A 26133-nucleotide genomic window follows, 5' to 3' on the forward strand; every position below is an offset into this window, starting at 1 on the left:
CATGAAAGCCACTGTCTGTCTCTATGAAATTTTATCTTGACTGAACAGTGAAGAACAATGAACTAATTAAAATATGTTTGTTTTTTAACTTCAAAATTCAAGTTTGATTGAATCCTGGATAACTTGCATCTCAATGAGACAGAGGCTCTGTCAGAGAGTGTTTACTGTAAAATGCACAATGGAGACAGACAGAGAGGAGAAAAAAACAACCTCTACTCTCCTTTCATCTACAGTGAAGACAACCATGTCACAATTGTTGCCTCCTCAGATTTCCTGATCAAAGTGCCTTAGTTCAGATCCAAGCCTTCAAATCACAGCCATACTTCATTCTGGGAGTTGAACTTTCCGTCCGTGCAATCAATACTTCTTTTTGGTTTCAGCTGAAGATTTCCACTTCTCAGAAATCTCAGCAAGCAGATGACAACAACACATGAACTGTATTTAGAGGCCCAACCTGTAATTCAGAGATAAACACAGGGCAGCCACCCTAAAGCATCTCAAACCAGGGACCGGGGCCTATCCCTCTGAGGCCCAATATGAAGCATCCTGGTGACAAAAAGTGGGACTACAAGTTCTGACAGTACATTCCAGTCTGTCAACACTGACTAAATTCAGAAGGCCAAAGAATCCTGAAAGTAATAACTGACTGTTCAAACGAGCACATGCAAATGGATGCATGCAGAAATATCAATAGATTGTCTTTGTACAGATTACAATCTGATGTCACATTGGTGGAAGAGTGTTTTAGTAGTTTCGGAGCCTTTTTTTTTAGAATTATTATTATTTCTTATTATTAATATCTTTTATAGATTTACTCAAACATTGTAAATGTTTAAATTGGGCTCTCTTTTATTTAAATAATTTTCTCTTAATGTACTTTTTATTGTATTTCTTCTGTCAAAAGTCCTAGATAGTAATACAGTTTATTATCATTGGATATTGATAATTATTTATCCAAGTATAGTATATTGTCAGTTCTCAAATCTAAAGATTCTGTGGAGTGATGGTCAACAACTTTAACTAATAACTTTAACAACAGAACATATAGAGTAAGGCTAACTGAGACAGCCAACAAATAGGGAGGCTAATGAGAGGTAAGAGTTAATTCTAACTGCAGATAATTCCATTTCCATTTGTGGTCTTGAACATTAAGCTTATTACACACCTGCGGATGCACCATTTCTTTCCACGTTGCAGATAATTAGTAGTTGACCTAGCTTTACTAGTAAGCCTTCAAAGCCTTCGGTGTTTGTTTTGACAAGCTGCCCAAACACATCAAAAAATGAGTTGGCCACTGTTGACTTGGTTTTTTTCATGAATTCACATATTATTATACATGAAGAGGTGGTGTGCAGTAGGTGTACAGCTACATGAAATTGTGGAATTTGTTTACTTCTGCGACATATGGACTGGAGTTGGGTAGATTCAGAGAATGCTATTAAATATTTTATTCCACACCACCTGTTTTAGAGCAGAGCGATTGGGCACACCAACCTGAGAGTGTTACCCAACATCTCACAGACTCTTGTTTGCATTGTCTGCAGCAGGGCCGACTGAGGAGTAGAACACAAGTATGAATAGCTGAGATATTAACAAAAAGCCCAAAAGTGCTACAACATATGTATATAGATTAAAGAAAAAGAAATCTGTGTGAAATCCTGAGCGTATTAAAACAAACATGCATCCTCATAGGATTCAACATTTCAAGGAGCTCTTCAACAAAAACATATACAGTACACTTCAACTACATACAGTGGATAGATTGGAAAGGGGACATTTGTGCAGCTGTTGAGAAAGTGCTTGTCAGTTCCATTCAAATGGGAGATTTTACAGAGAGAACTTAATGCTAATCGACATGTGAATGAAGCCAGGGAGGCGAGCTTATTCAGGAAGTGCACCACTGCAGCCCTTCACTCCCAGAATAGCCTCCAGCTTCACTGTATCTTTGGCTCTTTGTTAGCACCTCGCCTCTAGCCTCAGCCTGCTGCATTTGTGCAAAAGCGACAACAAAACACTTGTTTTTCGAGGGAAGAGCCCGAATCTGATTCAACTTCAGAGGATTAGAGTAACAATAGGGAGCTCGTGCACTCATACGTGCATTCACACACTCACACTGTCTCTCTCGCTCTCTCTCTCTCTCTCACACACACACACACACACACACACACACACACACACGCACACGCACACGCAGAAGCAGTCCCTGCCCAAGTGGGAATGAACTGCTCCAGAAAGGCCAGGGCCTTGGCAAGGTAATTAACCGAGGGTGCTTGTTTCACATGGCAGAGTCCATTAAGTGCCATGTCACACTGATGTCAGGGTAAAGGTATTGTGCGCGCACGCACACATGCACACACACGCGCACATATACACATATATACACACACACACACACACACACACACACACAGCTTTCAAATCGGGGCAAGAACTTTTGAGGTGGAGATAGTGAAGTGAGAACGACAGAGGAAAACGAACAGAGAGAAGTGGCTGTGGCTTCTCTGGGGCTCTCTAACTGATCCCCTCCCTAATCAGCAACCCCACTCCCCCTCCAGGTCCAGCCATCGATCGGCAGCACTACCACCCCAGCGCCGTGATGAGGAGCAGGGGGAGAAGTGGATGTGTTACCCCTCCATATACCCTCTAATTGCCCTGTCTGGGTTACCACCACCCAGCTTTCACTGCAAAATTGCCCCCCGCATCAACTGATGGAGCAACAATTCTGCTGGCAAAGCTTGGAAACGGGCCCCAACGTAAGCCTATTAGGCACAGATGACCACACCAGACGCTCCAAGAGTGGAGGGCGGTGGGATGAGTGGGAAGGGCTGCCATTAGCTATGGGAGGAAGTGGGTACACTTGGCCCCATAACCACAACAGTGAACAAACCGCGATGGCACCACACACCTGAGAGTGTATGCCTGCTTGTATGCACACAAGTATCAACCAAGAATTTGCACACACACACACACACCGAAGCATATACCTTTCTGTGCTTCTCAGAGTACTGCTGCATCTCAGATAACATTGTCCCCACAGAAGAGACTTCCACACTAGCTAACTGAGGTTTATCTCCCACTTAACAGATGAGCCAAAGGAAACAAGAGAGGCACTCAGGGACTGAACGAAAAGAGGAATTAGGATAGAGGAGGGGACAAAGTAGAGGTAGCGACAGAGAGAGACAAGCCAGAGCAACAACGAGGCAAAGCAAAAAAGTGGCGCTGCAACACATGGCTGCCTGTGTCGGGCTTTAGGTGATACTGCACTATGAGAAGATGCAAAGGAAAGGATGATCAGCACAGGCAGGTTTCTCAGACTGCTCTTAAAACAATGATCACGCTGAGCACTGCCTTAAACTTGATTGCATGGAGTGTGTGTGTGTGTGTGTGTGTGTGTGTGTGCGCACGCGAGCGGTGGACCGTGGCGGAGCGCGGTGACGGATGGATGTGCGCCCGCAGCCCTATAAGCTGCCGTTACGCTGCCCAGAGCAGCACTGCAATTAAACCAGTAAAGGCATGAACGCTAAGACCGGAGGAGCAGGGGCCAGAGAGCTTTGGACGGCGAGTGCTGAACTAAACACTGTGCTGATTTGTGCACTGACTGTCCCCGAGAATAGGGCCATGTATTTTTAATCAATGTCAAAGTGATGAAGTGTGTGTTTGCCTCAAAAAATCCCCTGACAAACACAAATAGAGAAAGACAAACTCCCCAAGGGGCCCCTTTGCGCGCACACACACACACACACACACACACACACACACACACACACACACACACACACACACACACACACACACACACACAGATATAAAGCGCCACAGTGCAAAGAACATTCCAGCAACCCGAACAGCCTCCTCTATCTTACTTTTAGTGTGCAACCTCATAAAAAAAAATCTCTTCCTCATTAGTATTACATGAAACGGACAGGAAAAGCAGCCTCATTTGGAATGCAATCAACATTTTAATAACAATAAATACTCTTCAGATAAGTGGTCGGCTGGCCGATAATTAGAAATTGGCCGATCCATGGCCATCCCTCAAGACAGACACATGCTGACTTTTCTGCAGGTTATCTGGTATTGGGAATCATTCCTGAAGCATAAACAAGCCAGGGAGATAGGCTGGCTAGCCTCCAACAGCCTGTCTCCTCAATTTTACAGGCCTCTTTTCCCCTTTCAGCCAATTCAGCCCCAAATATCGATCAGCAGAGAGAGAGGAGGGAGGGAAGAGTGAGAGAGAGAAATTGAAAGAAGGAGATGGGTAGAAAAAAAACAGAGAAAGGGGGGAATTGGAGAGATGGGATGGGGTGAGGGAGGAATGGCGGAAATGGAGGCCAAAAAGGTGAGCTATGTGGCTAAGTTGCAGAAAGGCAGAAAGTTTCTTAGTGAATTCTGCGCACACACACAACCACGTGACTTGAGTGAAAGAGTGGTTACAAGGCGGGCGGGTACTGTACCGTAGGAGAAAAGCAACCAAACAGAGGTGTGAAAAGGATGAGAGATCATGTTGTTGTATCAATCCCTTGCAAACCATGACGCTGTAATAAGATCATTACCCCAAAGACCACTGACCTAAGGAGAATGCTCAGTGATCCCTGACTGAAACTCAGAGCATTAAGGAGCCTTCTGGATGATTGCTTCAGAATTATGGGACCACAGAACATGAGCAGGCTGGCTTGTGGGCGTAAATGAAGCCACAACCACAATTCTGTGATACATTATTCTCATAAGTTCCCTCAGCTTTTATTGGACTCTTTACAATATTGCCCCCCATTTGGACTCCACTGCACTGTATGTAATCTGACTAGGGGCATCGAGTGCCTGATGCAATTATATTAAAAAAATTAAATTACAACCCATTCATTGCGTCAAAGCCACAAAAAAACCCTGATTGGAATGCTACTTAAAGAAGCGCCAGATGTTATGTGGCGGAAGACATTTGATGATCCTTGACCCTGTAGGAGAGCCAACAACGCATCCAAGGGCCTCCAGCAGCATGAGGAGGGGGCGGAGGAGCAAAAAGGGGGCACGTCAAAAGGCAGGCTGCACATAGTTTTACACACTATAAAATATGCATTTGCTAAGTGGTACAGCATTTTGCCCTTTGAGAGGTTCATGCATTGTTTAGGCAGCGGAGCAGAGGAGAAGGAGGCCGGATGGTGGTGGAGGAAGTGCTCGGTAATGGGGCCAAACTGGAGTGCTTATTTATGTGCACAGTCACCTAAGTAAAAAAAGAAGCAGGGGGAAAGAAAAAGGAGGAAGAAGTAGTGTTTCACCGATGCTCTATCTTCAAAAGCAATTCCCCCCTTCTGCACTGCAACGCGTTTGGCCCAGCTATCAGCGTACAACCATAGTTCAGTGCTCGTGATGCGGAGGTTAAACCTTTTCCTAAATAGTATCTACTGTATGTTTCAATTGTGTTTGTTCTCAACTGTCTATTAAGTTAAAGTGAAAAGCTACAGTAGTAGCAGATGTTGGCCTGCAGAGTACCACCCAGCAGCTCTGACTGATCGGTGGCATGTGCTGCTGACAGCCACACAGCCTCCCTGTCTGCGGCACAACACAATGCAAACCCAGTGATACTGTCATCAGGGTATTATGATATAAAAGGCCTACCCACCCTTTTAATCCCTTCTGGCTCATTCACACTAATATTATGGCAGCCATACGTAACATAAAAACTCAAACTCAAGCTAGAAACAGAACATGACAGGCTAGAACTGACTCAATTCTCAAAACGCAGTGAGTGAGTTGAGGAATCTTCTCTGTCTGTATACCAGGACCCCCAGGCCTCTGGGCCTGTTATGCAGTGGACCCTCCCTGCATCCCACATTCACAACAGTAGCATACGCTAATGCATGGGCCAGAAGTGGACGCCACATTCCTGGCAAACACAACCCAATCTTTAACCTCTTTACAGTGTGCATGATATACTTTGGAAGAAGAGGCCAAGGGGTTATCCATTATGAATGAACCCATATTACTCCAGGCATTAGCAATGTATGAGCTGGGCTTTAGAAACACAAGGTCTGGGGGTTTTCTGCCTTCCCTCCCTACCCCCCTCTCCTTCCACGCTGTTTTCCTCCCTTCCTAGCCACGTGCTGCTGTTCTCACATAGCCTCCCATGGATGCCCTGACTCCTGCCTGCCTGACAGCTCATCTGGGCTGAGCCCCGCCTGTCCGATCGGCAGCTCCGTGCACGCAGGGCGTTTGAAGAGGCAGGGCCACGCCCGGGGCTGAAGCCCTCCACTGAACTTAGCTTTGCTCGCTCTGCAGCTTGGCACTGCTAACCTGGCCGACCCTCGACTCGGCTTCATCGCTCGCCGTGCCCTGTCTCAATGTATCTACTGCCTTCGTGATGGTATCTGATCTCTCAAAGCCAGCCGACTGACACTTGAAAAAATTAAATAAAGGCAGAATATCCTATTGTGCTATTCTGACAATGCACACAGTGTACAATGCATCAGGTCATGTTGGGAAATGCCAAACAGACCGTAAAGGCATGTCACAAATATGTTCAAAAATGTATCGACACCTAGCAGAAACCATGGACAACTTCTTCTTTTCATCAAGCACACTTCCTTCCTCATCAGATCCAACAAACAAATCAATGAGGGCAGAGCTTGCAAGGGAGCGCTTGTGATGACTAGAGCATCTTTACTGCTTACTTTTAGCATTTTGGCAGCGCAGCGTAAGGTGGGAAGATGGAGCAAGTGCTTTTGCTGGAGCCAGGGACTCCCCAGGGCTGCAGCCCTCTTCTCCACCTCCTCTCTCCATTCCCTACTGTGAGACGAGATTACAGCAGTCCCTCGGGAGAGCCCAGCTCCAGGCGGGCGCCATAGTCCCCCGCTGGTTGCCTCTATGAGAAAAAAAGCGCACTACAAAATCCCTCTCTGGCCCTTACATGGGTCAGCCTGATAAAGATTATTCAAATGAACAAAACAACACACTCAAGCCATTAACCTCTAGTATAGTCTTGCATCGCATTACAAGAAAATTGCACTGGCCAGCAGAGTTTGAACAATGTGGTTTCAAAGCCCATAATGATTTGAAACGGACCGAATGTTATTAGCTACAAGGTAAAATGCGAGCACTTGTCCCATGTTGTCCCCGTGTAAAAAGGGAATTAACATAGTTTCAGCCACAACAAATAGCGGAGGACAGGAAGGAGTGTGGTGAGCAGCCGAGCAGTGAGAGGCCTGGACAAGGCCTATTATGACAGGAAGCTCGACTCATCAGCCATTCAGGGCGCTGTAAGAAGAGACATAAATCAATGGTGTGCCAATTATGACACCACACTGAGCCGTGTGAGTGCAGGGAATTAGCCGCACAAATCTCAGTATCAGGTTCAGTTAGATGGGCTGCTCTGGAGTGGGGAGGGAATGCCAAAGAGACACCACAGGGAGGATAGAGGGGAGGCAGGGGAACGGAGAGAGAGAAGAACAGAAGTAAACGCTGAAATGTGAGGCAAGTCATTACAGTTGATAAGGAAATCAGCCAAATGCATTCCTGTTGATCCCTTTTGTTCTTTTTTTTCTGCCCCATAAAAACCATAGTATTTATTGAAGGACGGAAGTTGGAAAGGCTCTGCAAGCCCCATTATCAAGTCTTCACTGAAGCAGCGAGGAGGCAAAAGCATCTGAGGTGAAAGCTGTAAGACTGCAGTCGCATCACATCAAGCATGGTTCTCATATTTCATTCTCTCACACTGAGATTTCTCTTTTAAGAACATTAAACTACACCTGACACCTCTTTCTCTACGCACACACACACACACACACACACACACACACACACACACACACACACGCAGAGTGCAATCAAGCAAGCGTCTTGGTCTCTGGAAGCTGGGTGCGCGGGTTTGAAGCAGGCAGACAGCAGCGATGTTCAGCTGGGCCTGAACACGAAGCCTCAACACCACTGAGCACACAGTTGTATCCCAGAACTTAGATTCTGATTAAATGGAAACAGAACAGCCCATTAAAGTCATTAACATACATCTAGAGTATGCATGGGGGGATGTGCACCAAAGGGTGTGCATGCACAGTAATGTAGCGTATATATTAAGAGAAGATCCGCTGATAGGACTTGAAAGAGCATATCTTGAAAAAGCTTATATATATTATTTATCACTCAGACATCAAAAAGGAGACTTTGTAATGACCTTTTTAATTCATATGCAAAGGTAATGCAGATTCAGAAGCTGGAAATCCACCCAAAAGCGCACGCACAATTACAAGAGGCTGTAGCATGACTTACTGGCCTGGCATGGGTCTTCATTTTAATAGCTGCCTGTATGTTTAATTTAGTGTTATACTGGATATGGGACTGCTTTATCTCATATCATGGAGCACATATGCTCCTTTTAATTTCTGAGATTAAAAATGTGGTAGTTATCTCGCTTGCGTGAAGAAGAAAAAAATGTGGGGGAAAACGTGACCAACATGGGAAAGTAAAGCAAAATAAAAATTTAAAATCATTTCTGCAACGCTAATGGAATTTAGTGCAGAGATAATTTGTAAAAAAAAAAAAAAAAAAAAAACTATACATTTGCTAAAGAGAACAAATATGTCAAGAATATGAAGTAAAAAAAACTAAGTATTTGTTACCAAATATTGATTTGCAATATTTCAAGAAACTAATATCTTTTCTAATCTTGCTGCAAACACAAACATTAGCATATATTGAAATATAGACTGGCTGTCAGAGATGTGACAGAGATGTATCCTGTGTGTCTGATAACTCATCACCTCCAGTGTCCACACACTTGGGAGAGTGTCACTCTGGACTGAGAGTCATTTGATACCGCCAGTGAGCTGCTCAGGTCACACACCCCCACACTGTGTGTGTGTGTGTGTGTGTGTGTGTGTGTGTGTTTTCAAGTCATCAAACATCAAGGTTTGTTGCCTGCAATCCCTGCTGATTTTGGTTTCTGTTCATTGGTTGATAAATCATGAATGTTTTAATTGTACGCTGACCTTGATGAAATGAATGGACATCATTTGTCAATTAGGAGTGCAATGGGGTGATGTAGGGAGAAAGTGTCTGCTGACAGAATTATTTTTCATCTTGTCTTTGGCTCGGTCAGCCTCCCTCTATAGCGTGCCCCTTTAAAAGGCTTTCTCAGGCTGAAACAGTTTTCATCTTGCAGTGATGAGGTTTGTCTTTTTATTGTTATCATTACTTTTTTTTCCCCCCGCTAGTAAAATCGCTCCCCTCGGTAAAATCCTCAGCTGTTTATCAAGTATAATTCTAAAGGGGGAAAAAAAAAAAAAATAAAGACAAAAAAAAAAAAAATGAGAGAGAGCTAGTGTGACCGGCCTAATCTGTGCGTGGGTGCTTCAATGTGCTTGCACAGTATGGCTTTTCATGACATAAACATCAAATCCCCAGAGAATACAGCTGCCATGATGAGATGTGTTTTTATGGGGATTTAGGCTCTGGAAGAGAGATTTGAGTATTACCTATTGTCAAAAAATGTGCAATGTTAGGAGAGCTGTAGCGATGGAGGATGGGGATATTAAACAGGCCTGTTAATGTTTTACACAGTGTTGTTGATGCTTCTGTAGCCCTGTAAAGTCTTGACAGTAACTCTTGGTGTTGAGTGGTACAGGAGACTTATTGAAAAGGTGGTGAGTGGGAGGTACATAAAGGAAGATAATTCCTGAGGGTTTTGGAGGGAGCTGCAACCCCCCCACACTCATCAGCCATTTCCTTCCTCAGAGCAGTCTAGCATGCAGAGGGACATCGTTTTTCATCCCTCACAAAAGGCTCAGTGAGCCCTGTCTTTAACCAACTAACAACAAACCAGCCTACCCTTTAGTTCTTCAGACATCTAAATGCTGGCGGCGTTCATTTTAGTCGGGCATTGGAGAATCAGCACAGGCCAGTTTTTCTAACCTGGAGTGTAGTCCAACAACGTGCCCAGATAGAAGTGTGACCACGAGCCAGAGAAGCCCAGTGCCGACCTTTTGAATGCTGGGCTGCCATTCTCAAACACCGGGCCCCAGATTGACTTCGCCCTCAGCCAGATGAGAGAGCCTGCTCATGTGTGAACAGCCCTGACTGCCTGCATGGACTTGCCAGATCCAAATGCCCTGCAGGTCTGAGGGAGCATTTTACAGCCTGTTTAACAGTAACTTCAAAAATCCCCCTGTCCTATTTTTTCTTCCACAAAGAGGTTTCTCAGACATCAGGCCTTGCTTGCTGATTGCCTCTGAACGTGGTGTTGATTAAAAAGTCAGCATTGTTCAGGCTTTCTTGTTTTCTCTTTCTTGTGGATCCTGGGAGTACAAACAGCTCGATAGGCTGCGTGTGAAAGTCTTCGGGCCTTGTGTCTGACGAGGGACCTGCGGTGAGAGAGAAAGGGGCCTGCTTGCCCAGCTTTTGGAATTCAATAAAGTGCTTTATTCCAGGGCTGGGGCCGACGTGAGGCTAATCTTTGATCTGAACTGGAAGCTGAGGGCTCCGGAGTAGGCCACGCTGCCCGATTATTTATGGGAACTTCAAAGGTTCCGCTGATCACACTTGTGTCTCTTATCTAGCGAGCGAGAAACAGCCACAACAACAAAAAGTGACTTTCTGAGGAGAGTGGAAATTCAGAGCACGGAGAGAAAGGTAGGGATAAAGGTGTGTACTTTGAATTAGAAGGGATGGGGGGGGGGGAGAGAGAGAGAGAGAGAGAGAGAGAGAGAGAGAGAGAGAGAGAGAGAGAGAGATCTCCAGATTAGAAGTGATCAGGCCGCTGTATATGGGCCATCTGCCTGGGAATGTGCCTCTGGCTCTGTCCGAGAGACAATTGGACCTGAGTGGGATAAGTGCTCCTCCTTTCCTCTCTGTTCCCATGGCGGAGAGGAAAGGCCTCCAATGTCAGGAAAGCCCGCTCTCCTCTCTATCTCAATCCCTTTTTCTTTTTTTTTTCTTTTGCCCTGGCCGTCTCCCTCACTTCCTCTCTAACTCCCCCCTCCGTCCCTCCTTCCACTATCACCACCGCCACCTCCACACCACATCAGAAATGTGACTGGCCTCAAACTGCTGACTTGCTCACAGTCCATTGAGTTTCCTCTCCTTATCAAATTACAGCCACCTCAATAACCCACTCGCTGCAGCACGCCGGAAGAAATGAGGTTTTCTCCACCGCCCGCCCCTGGCATTGCACTCTTTCCCTCGCTTTTTTCTCCTCTCTCACATTTTTCTTTCAAAAACAGCAGACGGGGGAAGAAGGAGGGGTGTGAGAGGACGGGGGTGGCTGATGTGAATGTTGGCGTATATTTTCGAGTGGGCGTACGATCGTAATGTTCGGTACGAGCATGTGCAAAGGGGGTAGAGATGGCCCGTCGGCTGCACATTGCTGATTTGCAGACATGGGCCGATGTCCAGATGGCAGGCGCCTTCCGGGAGAGCGTTTTTTTTTAACTTCCACACCAACAACTGCTCAGTCACAGCAGTCCACCAAGACCCCGGCTAGCTCCTAGCATCAGCTACGCAGGGTCACTTCTGCTTTTTGAGCCAACGGTCGTCAGAAACAGGCCACCATCTCTCTCTCTCCGCACCTCATCGCCTTCCTTCCTTACCCCTCCAACAAGAGAACTACCACCACGTCTCTGCGGAGAAAATGACAGTCCCATCACCTGTTATATACCTGCAATGAGAGAGCTTTGGGGACCACGCAAGGTCATCCGTCTCATTTTGTGAGCGAAGCTGCAGTTATTACAAAGTCAAAATGAAAAGCCTCATCCCCAGGTCAGCTGTCTGACAGTTGATGGATGTCATTTAACCTTCTCAGCAGCTGGTTACTGGTTTAGACACCAAAGTAAATAAAGGCAGGTGGAGGAAAGTTGAAAACACCTCTACAGGCCCGGGTCCATTTTCTCCTCATGTGATATAGTGGCCTTCGAAGAGCAATTGATTTTTTTTTAACGTCAGCAGCATTGATGTTTTTTGAGGTTGCAATTGCCCCTGCGTTAATGCATGCAAATGAGAGTTCAGGATACATTTACAGCAACTTGTACAGCCCCAACACACACACACACACACACACACACACACACACACACACACACACGTTCTCAAATGTGAATTAACGTCAATATTTATCTTAGTTCTATTATCCAATTCTTACCTCATTCAAATGCTAATTGCTACAATTACCATTAAATAAGGGCCCCGGTTCAGAGGAAATAACCTGCTGCTGAGCTCTTGAATTACTGATTCGTCACCTGTGTGCACATGATGCGCGCGCGCGCGCACACACACACACACACACACACACACACACACACACACACACACACACACACACACACACACACACACACACACACACACACACACACACACACACACACACACAAACACAGACAGACAGACAGACAGAGTGAGCATGGAGAGAAGAAAGAGAAGGTATGTTAACATCTGCCTTGTGGTGGATTTTTAAAAAATCCCAAAGCCCCTGACAAAACTACAATGCAACAACGAGTTTATACATATTTTTGGAAAGCTATCCTGTCAGTGGCATCACGGTCGGTACTCTGACATGAGACGACAGCAAAGATAACTCATCGGAAGAGGAGCCCAAATTGAGAATGAGCGCTCATGTATAATGATTGGACGGGGCCCAGAGAGGGTTAACATGAAAGCCCAGCAGAGTGCCAGCCCCAGTTACCTGCAGAGCCGCAGTCGACGTGCTCTGCCTTCACCTGTTTTATTGGAGACGACGCCGGCGTGTCAGTGACAGCCAATGTCCAAGTTGAGCGGGAGTAGATTAGATTAACTCCCCTGTGAAAGAGCCTTGTCTGCTTCCATTGTGCATCTTGTCTAGTTAAAACGACACAGGTATGCCACAGCAATAAGCAGGTGTGCTGACATCAGAGTTGTGTTGGGAATACTGCCACTGATTGGAAAAACCTATAGAGTATTCTTCAAACACAAACACCCCCCCCCCCCAGCAAACGTCTTACATGAAGATCAAGTGAGTGATTCTTTAAAGCCACCGGGGTACAAACTGTACTGCACTGCACCCACCAGACTCCATGCTCGGTCCCTTAAGGGGTGTTTCTCCCTGCAAAGACATCCATTTTGTAAATCGACATGGTGGAAGTGCGAAGTGTTATTGAAAAAGGCCTTGCAGGGAGTAGAGACTAGAGGCACCGCTGCAACCAAAAATAAAGGCCTAAAACCTAACTGGATAGAGACACAGAGCCCAGTGCTAACTGAGTTGTAAACTTCTATTGCCCTAGGGCTGCCTCTTCTCATCGAATCAGCCTGTAACGTAGAGGAGTAAATTCAGACCTTCAAGTCAAGAAAAAAAAATAAATAAATAAAAGCACAGAGAGACAGTGTATACAGAGAGAGAACACGAACAATGCAAACTAAATAAGTAAGAAAAATAAGTCAAGATAATCCAATTCTCCTCTGAGGAACAATATCAATGCTTTTGAAACTTTCAGAAAAAAACTCTTTACTGTAGTAATGCTGAAAAAAATAAAAAACTGACGTCAGAAACTGATCCAAAGAGGCTATCTTTATTTCTTGGAGGGATAAAAGTTTCCTACAGGAGTTTAGCATACAGAGTGCTATTCTCCCTCAAACAGAAATATGCATGAAGAATGATTACCAATGTCAGAGCCGTCTTGCCTTTTGGCCTGGCCTCATGCTCATACAGCACAATCAGGGGAGCTGATGACCTTTGCTGATGGTGAAATACCTCATCGTGAAGGCCTCTCGTAAAGTAGTAGACACGCCGCGCAAGATCTATTAGTTTGCTCTTTTATCTGTAATAATCCTGACAGAACAAATAATATCCAGGCATATTCTGAGCAAAAAATAAAGGGTGAAAAAAAAGTATCATAATCATTCAAAGTGATGCTTTGGTAATGAAAAGAACAAATGTGAAAACAAATTCAGTTTCGATAAATCGACCGCACTTGCAGGGTCTGAAGTGAATGGAGGCTACGGAGTGGATGGATACCATGGAACACTGTCTGTCTTACGCACACAAACCCCCCTCGTAAATTATCTTGAGCCATGTAGAATTTATGAGGCAGCGATATCTCACTGCCGACCTATCATTTCCATGGCTCTGTCACCGTAATTCTCTCCAAAACTGCCCAAACCCATAGATAAAAGCCGGCCACTGCAGCCACAGATGAAAAAGCGAGAAGAGGCAAAAAGGGACAGTAAGTGAAATAAGTGAGTCTGGATGAGGAGGCTGTGGTCTCAAGTACCCACTACATCCTGGTAAAAGTGGCCAGAGAATATGCAAAAGTAGAGTAGAGGAGAGGACAAGTGTGACAATTAGAATTTTCTCTGTTTATGTTGCGTGAAATCGAGTATCGGTCGGAAATTGGTTAAATGGAAGATGAGTCAAATTGCCAGGCAATACGCTGCTTATATTTTTACCTCAGCTGGTGCGGCTCCTCAGCTACACAATGACTTTTACCTTTTGAAATATGTGTTTGTGTTTCCTTGTGTCAGTGGGAGTGTACGTGAGTGTGTGTGAAGAGATTTGGGGGAGCTTTTAGAGCGCTATCATAGAGTAGGTGGAGGACGGTGGAATGTATCAGAGAGGGCAGTCCGCACATGCTGCCCTGTGAGATTGGATTCTCACCCATGAAATGTAAGCACACAGAGAAAAAGCGCTCCGCCGCAACAACCTCCTGTTTACACAGACATTTTCCACTCACTCGCGACAGAACTAAATCGCATTTGTCTCCCTGCCGTTGATACCACGCTGTCCTAGAATTTCATTCATATCCAGTTAATTAGCACTTCCTCTCCCGGCACCAGAAAGAGCAATCATTGGACAAAATGTGCAGAGTAATTTATTACAGTTTATTACAGTTCATTGAGGAAGCCAGAAAGTGTTGGATATTAGAATGATTACTTGTGTTTGCGCTGATAGCAGTCTGTATGACAGGAAGAAGAAAAAAAGTTATTTACCCAAAACAGCTGGACGTATAAATTAGCCCCTTTCTCTGCATGACAGTATCTCCCACTACTGCGCTGTTTCAACAATTCTGGGTGAAAAGCAACGTCTCTCAAGCTTTACTCCCTCCTTTGAAAGCGTTAATTGCTATTCATTACTCCCTATTGCTGAATGATAACAATGTTGGAGTTACAATTCTGAGTCATTAAATTAGAAGGAAGGGGATGAATAGGAGTGGGCAATGGGAAATTCTCATCCCTGCTGAGCCTTGACAGTGCGTTACCGTTTAAAGGGACTCATTGTCTTCTAGTAGTCTCTAACCATGCAGTTAGTTCTGGTTTGATTTGCAGAGTTTTTGAGATTTCTGCCTCCACCACAATGACGGGGAATGGAATTGAATTTGTGGTGCTCAACTTATTGGAAAAAAAAGACACCTACTGTAGCAATATATCTTTTTCGGCAACAATGTGTTTCGTAGTCAGGAGTTCTCACAGGGACTATGCATTCAGTGGAAAGTAATTCCACTAACAACTGTTCCCGTTGAGGCACCACAACTAAAATCTGTTCACCTTCACTGACTCATAAATATCTGCATGGATAGGAACCTGTCTCCTAAAATGTACATTCATACTGTGCATTACTGAATGGTTTGCCAAATATGTTTTGAGGGGAAACATAATTGCTGCATGGATTATGTTCACCGGCAAGGTTTTATTTTTATTTTATTTTTTCCTCCAGTGTTGAGTTATTGTACTGCACAGGATTGGTTAGGAGGTGGTTGAGGTAGATGGTGATGCTCACGTCCTGCGCTAACTACACTTTAGTTGCCAGGAGCGGATATACACATTAAATGTGTTGCAAGTGAACGTTATGCAGACGAATGCACATTTTGTCAATGTGTAGGTATGTTAAATAGGGCTGGGTGTCGTTCAAAAAATTTTGATATCGGTACCGATACCAATACCGTAACTTTGATACCGGTTCCTGCATGACACATTTCCCGATACCAATTTTATAAAATCCATTTTAACAAAAAGAAATTACAACATTACGGCCCAAATCCTCCTACATGAGTTAAGGTTTTCCTGCCTGCCTCTACGACGTGTAATGTTAGACAGCCAATCACAAGCAATATTAGATCTTGGTAGAAGCATGCTGCATGCTTATTGGCTCACTGACGCTGATGAGATTTAATCCTTAGGTATTGAAATTTGGTATTGAATGACGAGGCATTTTTTTTGGATACTCTGTACTAAGGAGGCAATTCAGTTGGTGCCTCAAAAGTATTGAATTCGGTACCCAGCCCTAATGTTAATTAAACATGTTTCCTCACAATGTTGGTAAAAAAAATAAATAATCTTATTCAGGAAACATTTATTTCAAAAACATATTTGCTCTTGCAATTACATTATTATTATTATATATAAACACACTTTTTAGGAGACAGTGTTGATGGCAAGATAACACTACAGGTTAAGTGAATTTATTTATTCGTTCATTTTTGCAATTTGGGTTCATTTACTTAGCCAGCAGGTGCAGCAGTGGCGGACATAAACACATCCATGTGATACTCCACCTCTCTCAAACGCACACAAAGCCATTCCTTCACCAACTGGCCACACTTGCATCTGTCTCTGCACAAACACACTCACAGCAACACACACTCAAGAGGCCAACGCGCGAGCCTGCGGAGGCTGTAATCTGTAATTTGTAAGTTCCATTTGTTTTTAACACACACCAAAGCAGTGGTCCTGTGGGACCTAATAAAACCTCATAAGCACACGGAGAGGAAGCCCGAGGCGCTGCTCTTTCCCACAGATCTCACCTTGATAGATGATTTTGGAAAAACACAGAGGCGTGCTGCACTAACAAAGTGCTGCGAGAAAAAAGCAACGCTATTTAGACCCTCCATCTGAGGAGAGGAAAAGTGAGGAGGAGGAGGGCTCTGATTTGGGCCAAATTACATGAGCTTCTCTCCTTTCTTACAGATTACCCAAAGAGAGGCAGAGTAATCAGTACGATACCTGTTTGGTTGCCCGCGAGGAAACAAAGTCTGAGCTTTTGCTATTTTTTCCCCTCTCTTGTTGTCCATGTAAGACAGAGCTGAGATTAACTAAAAACGAAGGCCCTATTTTTCTACTTTCAAGTCTATCCCGTAATCATTTGTTTCATAGTGTTAAAGGGAGTAGCCAGCGGAGATGTGCTGGGAATTGTGGCCATTACTTTATATTGCTTTAAGTCTCTAAAAACGAACGTGGCATAACTGGCAATTTCGGACCCCCAGCTCTGCAATATAGAAATAATAATAATAATAATAAAAAGGCTCATTTAATTTGGAGAATCAAAAACAATTATGAATCTGCCTGGGTGGAGGTCATCCCCTCTCTGCGGCACTTCTCTTGGTTTCATTTCAGAATACCTGTAGACTTTTTTCAAGGAGAACTTGAAATCAATTTCAAGCCCCATTTAATTTTATACGCCTGTACATGCTGACCCACGCTGACCCACAACAGCGTAGTTCAAATATTGATCTTCTTCAGCGGGTGACCCAGGGTGCCTCTTAGTAGTCAAACACGCTGTACGGTTGCATCCTTTAAAAAAATTAAATGAGATCGAGGCAAAAGGAACTTCTCAGGGCTGTTTGGTAGGGTAAATAATTCCCTCAAACTTGGTTTCCATGCAACAGGCCTGCTGCTCCGATGAAGACAGATAATGACCTTTTGAAAAACAAAATTTCAGTGTTTGCCTGGAGATCTATTTGTCAGCAGCAGCAGCAGCAGCAGCAGCAGCGTGACTTCTGGCAGTGGAGGCAGGCTTGCAGGAGCACAAGGAGAAGCAGTAATAATGCTTCGCTGTTCACCACTGCCATTAAGCCGCTGGTGATAAAAAGGTGCAGTGCTTTTAATGGCTTGTGATAGCTCCTATTTTTTTTTCTTCTTTTTTTTTTTGCTTTCACTTGTACGGCCACTCTGTTAACTCAGCACACAGGGTAATACGTCTCATTTGAGAGGATCCCGCCGAGAGGAGAATGCTTGAAGGACAGTATGAGAGTGACACTACATTATAAACATACTAATCACAGCTGGCTAAGATACTGCAGTAAAGAAATAATTGGACTCAAGCTGGTCTGGCTGCTTAAGCATTTTAGCGTGCCATTTGCAGAAATAGAAAAACCTCAGGACCGATTATAAGGGAAAAAAAGGCTACAAACGGTTTCTACTGGGAGGTTATCCCCCTTTCTTCATCCTCCTGTAACTGTATGCGTGTCTGTGTGTGTGTATAAGTGTGTGTGATGTAGTGAGAGCTCCGGCACTGTAAAGACAGGGAGGTGTTGTGTCGTGTGTCTTGTCTTTTCCCCTCTCGCCAGTCCCTCTACTCGCTCACTGTCTCTGTTTGGCCTAAAGGAGCGCTCAAGCGAACCGAGTAGCAGAGATTTCAAAACCAAGCGGACATTCCTGCTGTATTAAACGGCCTGTGTGGGAAGTAAGGCCACTGCAATGCAGATTTGACAGCAGCGAGTGTCAACCGCCCTTAGCAACCAGCGGCCTTTATCTGAACCTTTGCAGCTTTGGATATCCAACCCTACTACATTTGTGGCACTGACCAACAATGTGTCAAAGTTTTGTAATCTTGTTTATTTAGTCTTTAATCTGCAAGTTCAATCAACATTTTAGATTATTTTACTTTTAAGTTCTTATATGTTTTTAGTTTAGACATTTATCGTTTGAGAACGTTGGCTTCTTTTGTTAAATCAAAAAGAGGCTTTACTAGAAAAAGCACAAGTAGTAGTAGTGAAATGCAGACGTCAAAACACCCATACTAACCAAACATGTCCCAATGATTCCCAGCCCTACAGATTAGCAGGTAATCTCCTGTAGTGTTATATTGTTTCCTTTCTGTGTGATGAGCAGCAGTAAATGTTTGATGACCCTAATGTTAATTAAAAGCTTCATTAGAAATGTGCCATCTACTAAAGAAAAAAAGGTTGGTAATTATTGTGAGGTGAGGACATCTGCAACTGCAGCTTTGTTTTCCACAAGTGGAGTGTATTAGCATCAGCAGCAGCACCGTGAATGTTAATTCACTGACACTATAGGTCCAAAATATAGACAGGAGCACTCCTTGCTAACGCTCAACATTAATGACCGCAGGATATTTAGCATTATTGGCAAAATGTAAATAGACTTTTATCGATGCAGTGCACGGCACCATGTGTGCAACAGCCCTGCAAGCATCCACCTATAGATGACAAGAATTTCTCACAGGCAGACAAATAAATATACATATGTAAGCTCAAATATGTATGCTCGCATTAAAAATGCAGCCAGACCCCCAGTGAAAAACCTTTGTTGGTTAGTAATCTATTGCACTGTTTGTGCCATTCTTCTATAGAGGGAACAAATTTAATTTTGTTCCATTTACAAAGGTCTAGTGGAGTAAGACGGTGGGTAGCCTTAAGAAAAAAAAACACACAAGTCAGCCTGAATGTGAAGTCTCTCTAAAGAACAAGGCAGCACTCGCTCACACACCAAATGAAATTTCAAAATAAACGACTGAGCTGTGATTTACAATTCTCCTCCGGGGCAGAAAGAAGTGAGAAAACATTTCAATCAGTCCCTCCGCCTTTGTTATGCCGCTATGAATCAGCTGTTTAAGGGACAAAACAGCTGAACGGCAGTGAGAGAAAGACTCTGAATGATTTCACACCAAAACATAGAACATATTGAGAGGTATATTCCAGAACCCATGAAATTGGGTTTTACGTTTTTATTTTTTATTTATTTGTGCCTGGTTGAATCTGAGCGAATTGTGCTTGCTTAAATTGACTGAAAAACAATAAAGCTGGCATTGCTCTATGATATAATAGAAATATTTCAAATACGGCATTTACCTATAACAGCACAACAGAAGGAAATTGGATAGCTTGTGAAAGCGGATGTAACAAATGCCTAAATCTTAAGATCTGGGTTGGAATCAAAGTGGATGAAGTACAAGGCTGGTGGTTTTCTATAGTTTTCTTCTTGTTAACAATTGTCCAAAAAACAACAACAAGCAACAATACTCTCTGACGCGTCTGTGGCACTCAGCCCCAAGCCCATTGGTTCCCTATGAAGATGTAAGTCTTCTCACAAATACATTTTTAAATTTTCCATAAAACAGCTGGTGACATTTACTTAAACAGGAGGAAATAGTGCATTTGTTGTGGACTATTTTCTGCTGTGGATTAATCCACATTTGGTGCTCTAGTGAGTATTTATGGAAGGACAGAGTATGTTAGCCTGGTCCTACCAGACTCTGGTACATTTCATTTGTACAGACAGTCTGGCCACTCTCCATTGACAAGTGTTAAATTCCTTGAAGGCGGGTACTCTGTTAAAGTTTAAAACTATTGGATCTGCCCAGAGCCACTCTGGATAACTTTACGGATAACTAACGTTTGGTCGTGACGTCGGCTTAGAATCACTAGCGTTCGCCTTAGCCAACTCCTTCACCACTAACGGAGCGAGCTGGAAAATCTAACTGTTCCCGAACCCCGTGGGGAGGAGGGCCACAACATCACGGCCACCAACAAAACTCAGCAAAGATTGTTTTTGCTCGGGCTTTAACTCGCATCTTTCTCCGCCGCCATTACGGAACTACAACTCTAGCGCACTGCCTCAACGTAATCGTTCTCAGCCACTCCCTCTGTTTATTGATTGGACCACCAAAAATTTGGCTGGAGAAAACCCAAGACTATACCGCAAACCCAGACGTAGTACTGAAGGGAAATGAAAATACGTAGGAGGGCAGAGCCAGACTAAGAGTATGTAGGACTGAGTCAAAATAAACTACAGTGTGTGTGTGTTCATGGTAATGAAGTGTGGTTTATCAATGTCTTTTTTTTAACAACAATGGAGCTCTATGGCACAGAGGAAGAAGATAGATAAGGCTGTGATGCAGGCACAACACTTGTAAGTAGATACATTCACTGTTGGTTTTGGTCTTCTCAGTGGGATAGGATGGCAAAAGGAAAAATATAGAATATCACCAGCTGTATTCTTTATAGATGCTGGCAGCGTATGCACACTTAGAGTCTAATATATAATGAAACAGAACCAACTATTGTCTGTTAACCCTTTTTCTGAGAGGTTAGGAGGAAGATGCCATGGCGGAGGTGGCGGTCTCTCTCGGTCCAATTTGAAGCCCAACGAGGCTGCGGCTCATTTCTCAAACTCATCTCCAATGCACCGCCACTGGCCTGACGAGAGCCCATGTAGGGACAAAAACCTATTAAACCTCCCCAGTCACAGACACCATCTCCATTTACAGCTGTCAATAGTACAGCTTGGCCTACAATAATTATCCCCCAGGAAGCAGCCGTCTCTGTGCGGTTCGCATTAGTCCGTCCCCCCGAGACCGGCAACCTGAATCCTTCGATATCTAAAGTCCCCGTGAATAGCAGCGCTTTGGGAGGCAGGATCAAGGCCTGAACCGAGGGGGAAGTGTGTCACGAGTATTCCCAGTCCTCTCCTCTCTGCATCCCTCAGCTTTAACCAGATGTATCAGTGTGTGTGTGTGTGTGTGTGTGTGTGTGTGTGTGCGTGTGTGTGTAAGGAGGGAGGGAAACGCTTCCAGTACAGTCGTAGAAAAGAGATCAGCATGAGTAGGAAGGGGAGAAGGAGGAGGAGGAGGAGGCCGCTGAAACCAGAGAGCCCGGGCAATTCCTTTCAGGATCCACCGACACAGAAAGGATCGCATCTCTTCGGTGACCTAACCATTTAGAACGATACCGAAGCCGTGTACAGTTAAGGGGGAAATTCAAAACAGGCCGACCAAAGAAGCCACAAAAAAGAAATCAATAGATGCAACAATAACAATAGACATCAGCACAGCGGAATGCCATGATCAAAAAATCCAATTACAAATCAAAGGAAGGCAATTTTAGAAAACGGGAGATCTCGAGATAAGTCTGAGGCAAAGACAGAGAGAGAGATGTGACATGAAGACAATAACAACTGCTGCGTTTTCCTCTTTAGACATAAGTAACACCCTGTTTCCCACCCAACAGCACCGTCTTAGATAATAGAGTTACATTTACGAGCATTGCCATATGCCCACCCAGTGCCTGGTAAATAGAAAATCCATGAGATGCCATGTTTTTATGGCTCTGAAGACAGCTACTAACTACCATGAGCAAACCTGAGCTACCCCTTCAGCTTCGGCTTGTGCCATAAATATATTTATACTTAAATACGGGCCTACAGCGGTGAGCATTGCATCCCGTAAAAGCCTCCCCACACTGTAATTCATAACTCCCTCAATATCCAGCGCCATAACTCATGAAATGAGCCACTACAATACAAACTGACGCTAGGAGAAAAGTGACATCATCCTGCGGAAGGATGAAGCCGGCACCCCATGTGGTAGAGAAACTCTCCCCGTGTCGAGAAGAGGGACGGCCCTTCAGCGGTGGTGTGATACCGCCACTTTTTTTTTGTAATCAGAAGCCCACAGTTCTCCCACCACACCGCAGGGAGTCTCTCCTTGTGTTAATGAAAACAAACATTTAGCCGGGATTTATATGCGCAGCAGCCGACTACAAAGAGCATCAAAGCAAACTGCCTGGGAACACACACCCAAACACTGCTGCACACAAATAAAGGCAAGGTATGCTCCACTAATCTTTTATGTAATAAACTCCTGTCTTCCTGTGATATCATGCGGCGCCATGTTCACACATAATAAGCAAAGCTGTTCGCAACCCAACTTAATACAGTGTCTTATTTGAAATGCAAACAAACTGTGAGGCAGAGGCTATCACCTCAATCTATTCCCCCTTCTGTTCTCTGGCTGTCATCTCACGCGAGCCGGCGCTGTAGCCCTGCACTGTGGCGAGGGGAGGAAGAAGCAGGAGAGTGGTGGGGGTGGGGTTGGGGAGGAGGAAGGATGCGTGATGTGGGGGGGAAAGGGATGGTGGGGGGGAAAGACGCTGGCCACAGTGTGATTCAGAGGGTTGTTTCCCCTCACAGCGCTGCAGGGCGAGGATTTACCGCAAAGGGAAAAAAAAAGAAGAAAAGAACAAAAGCTGCTGATACATTAAAGGGATTTGAAACAAAAAGGGATGTTTCGTGAAAATAGCACACAGGAAGTTTCAATTTCAGCTCTGTCTTGGACATTAAAAAGGAACCTACTAAGGCCACACACACACACACACACACACACACACACACACACACACACACACACACACACACACACCTAAACTCAGTTTGCTAACATTTTTACTTGTGAAAAAGAGCTCAGGAAGCTTTTCACAGCTTGACATGGACATTTAAGATATGAAATATAGTTGTCTCTAAAAAATATTATGAATATGAAGCTGAAGGTACTTAAAAATAATCTATTTAAATTATTAATTTGAAAATTGTCATGATTGTTTCAACCTGAGGTGACAGATTATCCTCTGTATCACCCCTACCCACAACAAGCCAAAAAGTGTAATGTACTTTTTTATTTTTGAGGATTATTTTAGTATGAGAATTACAGTTTTTGGAGGAGGCCTTGGCTCCTCTACAGTGTGTGTTTTGGTGGCACCTGGTTGTCCACATAGCTCCCCCCCCCCAATCCCCGGCTGGCCGGCGGGGTGTGCCCGCTTTGGACAGATGGGTGGGAGGGGGTGAGGGCCATTACCATGATGGTGGGGGAGAAAGGGGAGGAGGTAGGTTCAAAATGAGAATGTTTCCATCGCGAGCAGCCTCACCGTTATTTCCCCTTCACTGCAGTAACACACATCGTTTATTGCAACACATGCAGCCGGTAGTAAAAACTAAATTGGACGCTCGCCCCCCCCCATCATCCCATCACTAACAGCACTCCCGTCCCCAACTCGCTGAATTAAAACGTGTGAATAATTCAGCAGATAGACAGGCACACAGGCTCTTAAGAGTCACCTTGTTGTTGATTTTTTCACCTCCCTTCAGAAAATTGCAGTCTTCAGGTTTTACAAAACAAGGGGATCAGTGATGGAATCAATTTCCAAAGAAGGAGGACACAAAATAAGAAGAAGGGGGAAATCAATGTTAATTTGCAGAGATGTATAATTATTCAAAGTGTTGTCACTTGGATGGTGATCACCATTAGAAAAATGAAGGGGTGTGGGAGAGATTGAAGTGCTCTCTGTGGCCTTTTTCATAAATTGAGCCATTTTGAAAAAAAAAAAAAAAGTTTCATTGGAATTTTACAAGTCAGAATGTAATGTGCATTTTAAGCAAATCTATGGATGTTCTTTGATCTGTAACAGCGTGATTTTACCATGTAAAACATCCTTTAAATCAAAGGGATGTTTTGACAATGATAAGCCAAAAGCTGTGATAAGTGGAGATGACACAAACAAGAAAAATACATATAATAAAGGTTTTCTATACGTTTTCACATCATAAAACTAAAATGCACTCAAGCTGAGTATATTTCTTTATATTTAAATGAATGCCAGAGGCCTCACAGCTCTAGCTTCCAGATTTTAGGAGTTGAAACTGAAACAGGTTATTTACGTTTAAATCTGCTGAAATCAGTTTTCTGCAATTTCGATCAGATCTAGGGTTTAGATCAGGTGACACATTAAAAATGCAGGCGCCGCACAGATACACAATGTAGATCAATTAGGTGGTTTCTGAGTTATGATTAGCAGACAGCTACAGAAAAAGTTGACATCCGTATGCATTGAAAAAGTCAAGAAGTAGAAGCAATTTCTTATACTTGCAAAACTGCAAAATAGCCTTATCTCTGTAGCAGAGATGTGATGGGAAGAATGAGCACAACAAACTGCCCAAAACATTGAGTCATGAAGTGACTGATGTACACAAACACTGCGTGGCTCCGCGTCACAGTAACCGCTAATTCACTGCTTTATTTCACTCAAAAAAGGGGAGGGAGGGAGAGAGAAGAGGAAGACAAGAGGAAATGAAGAACAGGATGGTCGAGAGGATAAAATTAAAGAGGTGACCTCCCCCCCCCCCTTCACCTACTGTCTCCCTTTTTTCCCCACAAAAGCAGGGTGAGGGTCAAGGGTTAGGGGGGTGAAAGTACTCAGGGCAACAACACAAAGCGAGCGCGATGCTATCACGTGCCGCGGAGGAGTGCACGGAGGAATGAAAGGCACGGATGGAGAGCGAGGGAGAGAGAGAGAGGGGGGGGGGGGGAGAGTGCGAGGGCGACAAAAGCGAGCTTTCGCTCAGTCAGTCTTACCTCGTGCAGGTAGAGGAAGGCAGGGGGACACTGGAGCGAGTGTGGTAGCATCCCGGAGCCGGAGAGCAGCAGGCAGCCGGAGTTGGCCATGGAGCTCAGCGTGGGGTGACGGGACGCTTTGCGCATTTAGCAGGGAGATCCTTTTCGCTCGACTCTCTTTCTTCCTCTCTCTCTCTCTTTCTCTCTCTCTCGCTCTGGCTCGCTTGCTCACACTCACTCTGCTTCTTCGGATCACTTCCTTTCTCCTGCTTCCTCTTGCCTTTTAAATTTCCCCTTTTCGCTGGCTTTTGTGTCTCTATTGAAGATGTAGTAGGGAGGCGAGCGGTGCGCAGACAATGTGCATGTTCAACCTTTATCACTATTGCACTCTCTTTCTCTCTCTCTCTGTGGGTCTCTCTCCTCTCTCTCTCTCTCTCTCTCTCTCTCTCTCGCTCTCTCTCTCTCTCTGTCTCTGTGGGTCTCTCCTCTCTCTCTCTCTCTCTCTCTCTCTCTCTCACTATCCCTGGCGCGACTCTGTTTACTTTGAGCGCAATAAAAGCCAACAGAAGCATTCAGACAGAGAAGGGGAGGTTCTGTGCAAGCCAAGGAGGAGGGGTTGTAGAGCCGACGGGGGGGTTGGGTAGGTTAGGGTGGGGTTATAAAAGTGGTGGTGTTGGTGGTGGTAGCAATAAGGGAGGGGAGGGGGGTTACTGATGAAGTCCCCAATGGATTCATACATCAAACGGGGCTGGCTGAATAACAGAGGGGATGTGAATGACATTAGAACAGCTGATCCTGGGCATTAGCGCCTCATGGGACACTGCATGCTGCCTTTTAATTGCGGCCCCCCCACACCGCAAACACATACATAAACACACACACACCCCCTTGGTGGCCAGCACCACCTCCCTCTTCTCTCCCGCCTCTCAAGGACACATACTGTACAGCATGTATAGCAGCCATATCTGTGAATCCAGGGGAAAATGCATTAAAACAAAAGATCTTGT

General features: G+C 44.6%; 1 protein-coding gene across 13 annotated transcripts in view; it reads right to left on the reverse strand.

Moving 5' to 3' along the window:
* The window catches only part of LOC116064006 (RNA binding protein fox-1 homolog 3-like), a 428560-nt gene that overhangs the window by 66459 nt on the left and 335968 nt on the right, over nt 1–26133 (reverse strand). Inside the window, exon 1 of one of the 13 annotated variants that reach the window (XM_031319067.2) lies at nt 25148–25585. The exons of 11 other annotated variants lie outside the window; for them this stretch is intronic. In XM_031319067.2, coding sequence (XP_031174927.1) covers nt 25148–25273 — 126 coding nt within the window. In that variant the 5' untranslated portion in view covers nt 25274–25585. Of the gene's footprint in view, nt 1–25147; nt 25586–26133 lie in introns of those variants that run through there. One more of the 13 variants, XM_031319068.2, reaches the window with a different exon arrangement.

The sequence above is a fragment of the Sander lucioperca genome, chromosome 21, assembly GCF_008315115.2.
Source record: "Sander lucioperca isolate FBNREF2018 chromosome 21, SLUC_FBN_1.2, whole genome shotgun sequence".
In the NCBI taxonomy this organism is placed as follows: Eukaryota; Metazoa; Chordata; class Actinopteri; order Perciformes; family Percidae; genus Sander; species Sander lucioperca.